The sequence below is a fragment of the Zootoca vivipara genome, chromosome 13, assembly GCF_963506605.1.
Source record: "Zootoca vivipara chromosome 13, rZooViv1.1, whole genome shotgun sequence".
NCBI classification, from domain to species: Eukaryota; Metazoa; Chordata; class Lepidosauria; order Squamata; family Lacertidae; genus Zootoca; species Zootoca vivipara.
Genome location: NC_083288.1, coordinates 17,314,541 through 17,324,929, shown reverse-complemented (window position 1 = coordinate 17,324,929; position 10,389 = coordinate 17,314,541). Strand labels below are relative to the sequence as shown.

At 49.1% G+C, this 10,389-nt stretch overlaps 1 protein-coding gene across 1 annotated transcript in view; it reads right to left on the bottom strand.

Moving 5' to 3' along the window:
* Positions 1-1,418: 1,418 nt before the first annotated feature.
* Positions 1,419-10,389, bottom strand: part of HDAC5 (histone deacetylase 5) — a 93,668-nt gene continuing 84,697 nt past the window's right edge. The window contains 5 exon segments of the mRNA XM_035137078.2: positions 1,419-3,313; positions 3,998-4,151; positions 5,938-6,022; positions 7,917-8,050; positions 9,909-10,027. Coding sequence (XP_034992969.1) covers positions 3,274-3,313; positions 3,998-4,151; positions 5,938-6,022; positions 7,917-8,050; positions 9,909-10,027 — 532 coding nt within the window. The 3' untranslated portion in view covers positions 1,419-3,273.

Here is a 10,389-nt window from a genome sequence, read left to right as displayed (position 1 = left end):
GAATCCAACCAATTCCCCCATCCCTGAGCTTAGGTACTCTGGAGACCAACCCATGTTTGTTTGTTTTTAAAGCAGCAGAAGGCTGGGCACATGTACATTCACCCACCCACTGCTGCACCTATTACTAAATGCTTCCTAGTAGTGGCCAGAATTTCCATGTTGATGGGTCAGGTCTGCTGCATCCCCACGTCCCTTCTCCCTGGCATGGAAGGCTTTCTGCACGCTGGGCACTGCAAGGACCTCGCCTTCAGGCATGGGCAGTGCCTCATAGATAAACCAAGGCAATGAATGTCTTTTCCGCCCTGTGCAAGTTCTATAGCTCCCTCTACTGGCTGTCTCCCACAGCGCCAAAGGAAGGAAGGAAGGGAAGGGAAGCCCCGCCTACTAGGCACGCTCTTTTTGTTCATCATGGCTAGGTGTGTGGTCACCTCCATCATGGGGTGGAGCATCCCTGCAACCCTCCACCTCTCCCACACGGGACCCTTGGATGCATAGCTGCCAAGTTCCGGCCTGAGAAATAAGGGACTGGACCGGAAGTAGCAGGCCGGAAGTAGCGCTGCCACCATTTTGGAACTGACTGGGCGGAGCACGCTCAGAAGCTACTTTTGATGCTGCTCTGCCCAGTTCCAAAATGGCCGCCGTGCCAGAATAAACCGGGGGGAAACAAAAAAAAATCTGTTTTTTCGGATGGGAACGGCTGGAAAAACGGGGGTTTCCCGGGGAATACAGGAGACTTGGCAGCTATGCTTGGAGGGACTAAACCAAAGCAAACCCAGAGGATCCCGAAAGCAGGCCCTGGCAAGGATAACAACCGTAAGTGCAGCTAAAAAACACATCACAGTCTCACATTCCACACAATGTCCCCCCCCCCAAAAAAATATCCCAGTGCCCTCCCCCACCACGCACAGCTTAGAAATCCCATTGCCCTGAATTAGTGAAAACAATACCAAGCTCCATATTCTCCCTTGTTGCCTTATCCCTGCTAGCAACTTTCCAAAGGAAAGGGGAGTTTGGTGGTACAAGTTAAAAAAATACTATTAAATAATACATCTGTAATAAAATTATATACCTTTTTTTTCTTTATATCCATTTCTTTTAAAAGCTAAAATTGCTCTATGGTTTTTTTTATTCCCCCACCCCAAAACATTTTTCTTTTCTTTCTTTTTTTGGCTGGTGAAGTGACAGCAAAGAAATTCTCTCCTTTTTTTCCTTTTCTTTTTTTCTCCTTTTTTTCTTTTTCTTTATGAATGGACAAAAAAGTTTCATCGAAACAAAGTTTGTGCACACGATACAAGAAATCAAATTATTTACAATAAATGACGAGGAATCTTTTGAACGATGACGAAGGGAAGTAGGAGGGGAGAGAGAGAGAGAGAGAGAGAGAGAGAGAGAGAGAGAGAGAGAGAGAGAGAGAGAGAGAGAGAGAGAGAGAGAGAGAATCCTCAAGAAAGCATTGGTCATGAAACAATCAACATAAGCAGTTATCTTCATTACAAAAGGGATTTAATGACACACGGCATGATCCAGCTAAGGTAGATGCACACTCGTAAACAGGCCTGTACGGAGATATCGCTTGCCAGATTGGGAATGTAGGCACCAAATCAGATTCTGCATTGCATTGCTCTGAATGAACATCCTAGTGCAGAGCTTTCCAAACTTTTCAAGTTTGGCGACACACTTTTTGGACACGCATCATTCTGTGACAGAATCATTCACTTCTGCATCGTTTCGTGACACGGTAATTCAGTTTTACTAGCAAACCGGAGGTTAAACGAACCTCTTTCCAGCCCCGGGGGGAGCGCTTGTGCAACACACTGCAGCCGACACACTTAACGTTGTCGCGACACACAGTTTGGAAAGCTCTCTCTCAGTGTATGTTTGAATCAATACAGCCACCCACATTGTCCCCAGACTAGTTTGCTTGATAACCATTTGTTTACAGCTGGATCAGGCCCAATGCGCATTGGTGCTGGGGATTTACACATGATTCCTTCCCACTTGTACAGGATGATCTCCCTTAGAGATGGTTAACTTAAGCAGGGATGGTGGGAGGGAGGGAGGGATGGAGGAGGAGAAGCAAGCCTCACAGGGAATTTAAGGCATTAACAAAAACGACTTAAAGGCACACTTTTTATTTTCCTTTCTCCTCAACCTCGGGGGGCTTCTTCTCCTAGAGATTAATTCAGGAGGACTATACAATATTGAGGAACACCTTGTTTTTTACAGCTGAAATGGGTCAGGAGAAAGATACGCGATTGAGGCAACATAGGTAGGATTTAAACCCAAAACCATTTGGATCTAACGTCACAGGGGATGGGGAAGATGTGAGAAACTGCCAAAGGGTAGGAACTGGAGAGGCAGGGGGAAAGGCATTTGGGAAGCGGGGTGGGTTTGCTTTCGGATGCCCATCTCAATGTGCAAAAACCCGGAGGAGAGAAATGGCATTTCAGGACAGGTTCGGCAAGAAGGGGCAGGTCCGGCCCAGCCCAAGAGGCAGTACAGGTGGCTGCCTAGGGCAGCAAGAGTCCCAAGGGTGCTCCAGGCGACTTGGGAAATCCCTAAAGGGGGATGCGCAACTCCCCCCCTCCTGCCCTAGACCCTTGAGAGGTGTGGAAGCAATTGCATGCTCCCTCCCCAGATTTCCTGACTGCAACCTATCACGCCCCCTCACTCCACGAACAAGTGAATGGAGCAAAATAATAACAATAATAATAATAATAATCCACTTGCATGAAGTTAAGGGGAGAGAATCTGAAACTGGGACAACCTCCAAGGAAGAAATGTAGTGTGTGTCTTTGTGTGTGTATATATATGTGTGTGTGTGTCAAAATTATTTTTTTGTTACCTAGGGTAGCAAAATGGCTTGCACCAACCCTGAGAAGGGGGTGAGTTTAGCGGCCAGGGAGGCAGGGGGAGCAGGAAGGAGAGGGAATGATGTCTTAAGAATGGAACAAGAGAGGAGATGCTTGCATGAAAGCCCCTACCTCACCACCATTCCCCTCACAAAAATCCTTAAAGAGTTAGGACAAAATGGTGATGCTGGTGAGAATAAATGCCAGGAGACTGACGCGATCACGCACACACACATACACACATGGGCTCGTTTTGTCCAGTGCAACTCTTTTTTTTCCTTTTTTTTAATAGATTAAAAAAAAATCAATTCGTAGTTGTTGTTGCTGCTGCTGCTGCTGCTGCTGCTGCTTTTTAAATGGACTCACAGAATTACCAATTAACCCACAGAGTGACAGCTACACAAATCAAAGTCTTGGCACTTCACAACACGGGCTCGGCCTCCATTGGCTCTTCTGCTGGCCTGGAGGGAGAAGACAATAGGACAACTGGTTACTGGCCTCCCATTGGCCCAGAGGCGGACGCAGCTATTGGGGCTTTACAGCTGTGATGTCAGAGAATGCTCAACAAATTATTTCAACTGCCGAGGCGGAAGGGGCCAATCGCAACGTGCTGAAAGTCAGCATGGTGGTCAGGAAAACGGAAGGCTTGTTCAGGACGAAGAAAACGGCCTTATACACAGAAACACAGGAAAGCTGGCTTATACTGAGTCAGACAACTGGCTACTCTGGCTGGCAGCAGCTCCCCAGGGCTTCACCTGAAGATGCTGGGGGCTGAAGCTGGGATTTTTATTTTTATTTTGCTTACAAACCATGTGCTCTACCACTGAGCTATGCTCCCCGCACCCTGGAGAGACAGATTTGGAGGTAGGAAGCAGTTAGGCAAGGCCAGGAGTTGGGAAGCTAAGTGGAAAGAGCACTCAGAAGTCAGAGGCGCTAAGGACAGAGACAGGGGAAACCTGTGGCCCTCCAGATGTTGTTGGGCCCCAACTTCCACCAGCCTTCATCCAGCATGGCCAATGGCTAGGGATGATGGGATTTGTATTTCCACAGGGCACCGCATTGACTACCCTTGACCGAAAACACTTGTGATAAGATGCCTGCGCCCTCTGATACGCTTCCCCCCTGATCTAAAGGAGCGAACGTACCGGACATCGCCGTCTGCTTTGCCCTGCTCTGTGTCCACTGACAGCGACGCCATGGCACTGACTGTCTCGGCCTCTTCTGCCTCACCCTTCTGCGCCTCCAGCAAGGAGCAGCCGACCATTGCTGCAGAGCACTTTACCGAGTTCCAGTGCTTACCTGGGACGAAAAGGAGCAATGCGTCAGGCAGGAATTGCCTGTCCCATTTGAACTTCTGGAGCTGCCCTCCCAGAACACTCATGCAATTCCAACCTCTCTTTCCATCTATGCACAAAAGCCTCCCTCCCTTCCTCTCTCCCTCCCTCCCTTGCAAAGTCTTTGGACACAATCCCTGAACTCCCCCCAACCACAATCTCCTACTACAGGGGTAGCCAACTCCCAAGAGACTCTGATCTACTCACAGAGTTAAAAACTGGGAGTGGATCAGATGTTTTAGCCTACAACTCCCATGATCCCTAGCTAACAGGACCAGTGGTCAGGGATGATGGGAATTGTAGTCCAAAATATCTGGAGGGCCGGTTTGGGGATGCCTGCCTTAGACCAAAAACTGGGAGTGGGGGGTTCAGGTCAAAGCTGTTGAGTTTTTTTTTAAGGAAGGGAAGCCCTGTTTTGTGGGGTTTAGGTCAAACTTGTTGAGCTTCTTTTAGGAGGCAGGGAGACCCATATTTGTTTAGGGCTTCAGGTCATAGTTCAGCTTTTTTTAGGGAGGAGGAAAATTTTGGGTGAGCTTCTTTTAGGGGTGCCAGTGATCTAGCAGTGATCTACCACAGACACCCAGTGATCTACTGGTAGATCACAATCTACCTGTTGGACGTGCCTGTCCTACTATAACCAAACCTGGGTACAGCAGGAGCCATCAACTTTTTGAGCCTGTGGGCACGTCCGCAAGCTGGAGAAACTGTTGTGGGTGCACATGTTTAATGCCACAACCTTTACTTAACTTCTGTCCTTGATATCACTTGTGGGAACAGCTTTCAACAAACTGTCCCCAGAGTCTCGCCATACACTGAACAATGGCAAGCCCATATTGGCCACAGAGGGCGCTGCTGTCACTCGTCTTAGGGCCATAGTGAGAGGATCAGGGCTGTCTTAAGCATATGCGGTGCCGGGGTGCAAAGATCCACCTGGCACGCCCCCCCCCCAGGTTGCCCAGTCCCAGGAGGGCAGAGCCGGCCGGCCGTCTCAGCGTCTCGCTGGCTCAGTTGCCCCTGAACTCATGGCGCAGAGCCGCCTGCAGCAGAAGAGCCCACCACAGCGCTCTGACCGATAGGTGGGCTCTTCCCCGGACTCAACTCTCGGGCCCCGGACTCTTCGCCTGGGGCCTGGGTGCCCCACACCCCTAGCGCCTATGGGTAAAACAGTCCTGGAGAGGATCAATTCAGTCGTACCTTGGAAGTCAAACAGCTTAGTTCCTGGTTACAGGTAGGTAGCCGTGTTGGTCTGGTCGAAGTAAAATAAAAAAATTCCTTCAGTAGCACCTTAAAGACCAACTAAGTTTTTATTTTGGTATGAGCTTTCGTGTGCATGCACACGAAAGCTTATACACCTGTATCTGAAGAAGTGTGCATGCACACGAAAGCTTATACCAAAATAAAAACTTAGTTGGTCTTTAAGGTGCTACTGAAGGAATTTTTTTATTTAGCTTAGTTCCTGAATGTTTTGGCTCCTGAACGCCACAAACCCGGAAGTGACTGTTCCGGTTTGCGAACTATTTTTGGAAGCCAAATGTCCGACGGTGCTTCTGTGGCTTCCGACTGGCTGCAGGAGCTTCCTGCAGCCAATCAGAAGCTGTGCTTTGGTTTTCGAACGTTGTGGAAGTTGAACGGACTTGCTGAATGGATTCCGTTTGACTTCCAAGGTACGACTGCCAGTGCTTAAGCAAACCCCTATCTGCAACGTTCCGTCTTTTTGTTAATTTGATATCAGAAATACAACAAAATCTTACTCTGGATTTCAATGACGTTTTCCAGTGTGGCCACAGCATTTGCATTGGGCTTCTGCCGCAACAGAGCTTGATTCATCTGTTCCAGCTGCGTCAGAGAGAGAGAGAAAAAAAGAGAGCGCTCGGTTTCTATGCCGAAAGATCTGAGGACTCAAAGCTGACCGGAAGTTGTGAGTGGGGAAGCAGGGGAAGGAAAGGAAGGCAAGAAACAAAAGTGCAAAGCAAAGAACAGGGGAGGCCGCAGGTGAAAGGTCAAAGAGCAAGGCCTGATGGAGCTTCCTTTCCTGTGAAGCCTTAGACCAGGCACCTCCAAACTGCGGCCCTCCAGATGTTTTAGCCTACAACTCCCATGATCCCTAGCTAACAGGACCAGTGGTCAGGGATGATGGGAATTGTAGTCCAAAACATCTGGAGGGCCGGTTTGGGGATGCCTGCCTTAGACCAATGATGGGGGGCCTGCGCAGCTCTCTCGTTTTAAGAAATATAATTAAATTCTTTATTTTGTACAAAAAATTACAAGAATTACAAGGGGAAAAACCCAAAATACAATAAAAAATAAGTAATCAATGCATAATAGGAATTAATTTTCACCCATCCCACCACCCACCCCGTAGTGCTTTCCAGCCCATCTTATATTGCGCTTTTAAGTTCTTTGTTCATATATATACACCTATATCCATACTACCCATTTTTGATATTCATTTGTTTGAACCTTCACAAATCTGCTGAGAGATCAGCATTCTCTACAAAACTTGCTGTGCAATTTTGTGCAACACAAAACTTGCTGTGCCTATGCAGCTCTCTAGATATTGCTGGACTCCCAACCCCGCCGGCCAAAGGTCAAGGCTGATGGGAGTTGTAGTCCAACAACATCTGGAAGACTGATGGGAGTTGTAGTCCAACAACATCTGGAAGGCCGCCCAGGTCCCCCACCCCTGCCTTGGTCCCTTTCTCCTTCTGTCAGTACTCATAACCTTATAAGGGGGTTCATGCACTCGGAGAAAAAGGGCAAGTAAGGGTTATAGGTGGGCTGGTTAATTTTGGATAGGGTGCTTGTCCTGCACCTGCAAGCATGAGTCAGCAAGTATGTGAGAGTGACTCAGCACAATCTAAAGTATAATACACTTGAGTTTGAAGCAAGTTTGCTCTTGGCCAGAGCTTAGTCTGTGTTGGAAAGCGGCAAGGAGTCTGTATGCTGCTCGAAGGATTTCATATAACCTATAAGCTGTGGAACTGCATTATACTGTTACGAAAGGGACTGACCCTACCTAGAACTGTCTGGTGTTTATCTGTTCCTTTGGCACACTCTGCTGCTGTGTTGAATGAGCAACTCTTCACACGCCCCAAAACAAGGCGTATCCTTCCCCTTTTTACCTCTGCCCTCCTCCTCCTTTGCTCACCCCATGTTGAATTATTCCCATTATTATTTTAATTTGTGAATCTCCTTCGACATACATCTCCCAAGGGAATTTACAGAAACATAAACAGCTTTAAAAAATGTCACAAACCATACTAGTATAGGTTTAAAAACAACACATAACAACACCTCAGGCAGAGGCCTTTTCATCAAGCTGGAAAACCTTCAGATTTGCAAGCTCTGCCTGTCCTCAAAACACTAAGTGGCACTGCACAATCTTTTTTTTCTCCATGCAATTTTTGGCTGTGTCCTAAACTGCAGCAGTCAAACACACAGCTCCCTGTTTTCTGCCACCAAAGATGGGCAGAAAACTTCCAGCTGTGCCTTGTGGAGCTGCCATCAGCAGGACAGACGTCCGAATGCATATATAAACAGAAACTGGCGGGCATTCATGTGCCAGGACAGACATGCCTTTCTCTGCCTTTCCCACCCCACGAAGCAAATCAGTGCCAGGCCTCTTTTCAGAACCTCGGCCAAAGATTGCCCCAAAACCTTTGGGCATCGTCCCAAGCCAGCAGGTTGAGGCTTCGGGACTGCTTCTTCCCCCCGTGCCAGCTGCACTCACCTCAAGGCCAAGCAAGGCGGAAACGCAGGCTTCGGAGGCATCACAAATGGCTGTCAGATCGTGACCTCCTTCCAGCGCCAGGACGACACGCCCACCCGCCAGCTTCATCAGCTGCTTGGTCAGGTGCCCAAAACCTGTGTGGCCGGGAAGAAAGCAACAGAAAAAAACAGAAAGATGAAAAACCATCATTTTCTGATTGAGATGCAGCACTCCTCCTTCTCCCTCAGTTAAAAGAGACTGGAGGAGGCCACTAACGCTCACCTTGAAATCTAAAACAGTGGTCCTCAGAATTTAACAAGCCATTCATAGCAAGGGAAGAGAAGGTAGGTGGCCAGTAAGGTCCACTTTTGACTTGCATTCATAGGCTACCTCAAAATATTGGGGAGGTGGAGGCTAAGTGGCTTGAATGGATAAATAATAGGTGAGTTGGTGCTCCAGCTAGTGCAAACACAAAGAAGCCTTAGGTCACTCATTATATTGAGTCCCGTGCAATTCTCGGTACAATTCTGTGGCCGTTGGGATGCATTTTGGTTTGCCTGCTGATGAAACTGAGTGTATGATGATTGATAATATTGTCATTTATCTGTTTTAGACTACAGTGGTACCTCGCAAGATGAACGCCTCGCACAATGAAAAACTCGCAAGTCGAAAGCGTTTTGCGTTGCGTGAGGGACTCGCAACATGATGAGGTTTTCTATGGCCGCTGCTTTGTCTTGCGAAGCGCGGCCATAGAATGTAGCGCGGGAAGGCGGCAAAGGAAGATCAGCTGTCAGCGCGGGAAGCTGACAGCTGATCTTCCTTTGCTGCCTTCCCGCGCTACAGCTGGTTCCCCGGGGCTTGCAAAGCAGGCAGCGACAAGCCCCGGCAAGCAGCGCCCGAAGCTGAAGTGCAGCAGGCGCTGCTTGCTGGGGCTTGTTGCCGCCTGCCTTGGCAAGCCCCGCCGTGCTTCGGCACTGGGGGACGGAGCCGAAGCGCGGCGCGGCTTGCCGGGGCTGCCGCCACCTGGCTTCCCCTTGACTCGGGGAAGACAGGCGGCGGCAGCCCCGGCACCACCACGCTTCGGCTCCGGGGGACAGAGCCGAAGCGCAGCGGGTGCCGCTTGCCGGGGCTTGTCACCGGGTGCCTTCCCCGAGCCAAGGGGAAAGTAGGCGTTGACAGCCCCCGCACCGCTGCACTTCGGCTCCGGGTGACTGACGGCGGCGCTTGGTCGCTTGCCGGGGCTGTTGCCGCCCGCCTGCCTTCCCCGAGCCAAGCGAGCAAGTGCCGCCGCCGCCAGTCCCCCGGAGCCCATTGGAACGCATTGATTAATGCGTTCCTATGGGAAACCGTGCTTCGCAAGACGAATTTTTCGTAAAATGAATTGACCGGTGGAACGAATTAAATTCGTCTTGCGAGGTACCACTGTACTAAGTAGTAGTAGTAGTTGCCTGGACATTGTCTTGTTCGCCTCTGTATACTTCCATCCTTATTCAGACACTGTGGTAGATTGCAGTGTTTGGCTGGTGATATTGTGAGGCTTAGCTGCTGATAACATTGCAGTGTTTAGCTGGTGAGTTACCCCAATGTTTAGCTGGTGAGCTATTGCAATGTTGAAAACCAGATATCGCCTAACCCTTACACACATTGTGATTGGCAATATATTGCCAGCTCAAATATTATGAAACAATTATCACGATGTGAACCTCAAACCGGTTTTGGATGATACAATATATTGATATATTGCCCAGCCCTAGGCAGTGATTCCCAATTAGCTAAGTACTTTAGATCGCCTGTTTTTCCTAAGTCAAGCCATGGAACTGTTGTATATGAAAATGTTGATATCTCTGTGGTAGTTTATGTCATGTGAATGGTGCCACGGACCCGCTGGGTAGGTTACGCAGAACCCCTGGTGTCTGCAGACCCCCAATTGGGAACCACTGCTCTGTGTGAATGGCTCGTTCTATTTACAAACCGAGGCGAGGGGGCCTCCCCTCCCACATGACCCACACTCACATTTGGCTGTGACAGAATATCCACCCAGTGGGGACAGGTGTCCCTCCACAGCATCGAAGCCAGCAGAAACGAGGACCACGTCTGGGGAGAACTCATTGGCTATTGGCATCACCACAGTCCTGGGAAGACACAGAACAGCCCTTAGAGGTCTCTTAGGAGGAAACACGACAGCGACAGGGGGAATTCGAGCCATGCCCACCTTCCTACTTTTCTCGTTTCCCCAACACACTGACTCAATCTAACACCCATCTCTGCTGAGTCAGGGGGTTGTGGGATTATCATGGAATGGGGACAGAAAGGTCTACTGCTTTCTAGCCCCAACAGCAGCTTCCTCCTTGATGCCTCCCTACCTAGACTCCTCCCTTATGAATACACAGTGGAAGTGAGGAACAGGTTTAAGGATTTAGATTTGGTGGACAGAGTGCCTGAAGAACTATGGATGGAGGCTCGTAACATTATACAGGAGGCAGCAACGAAAACC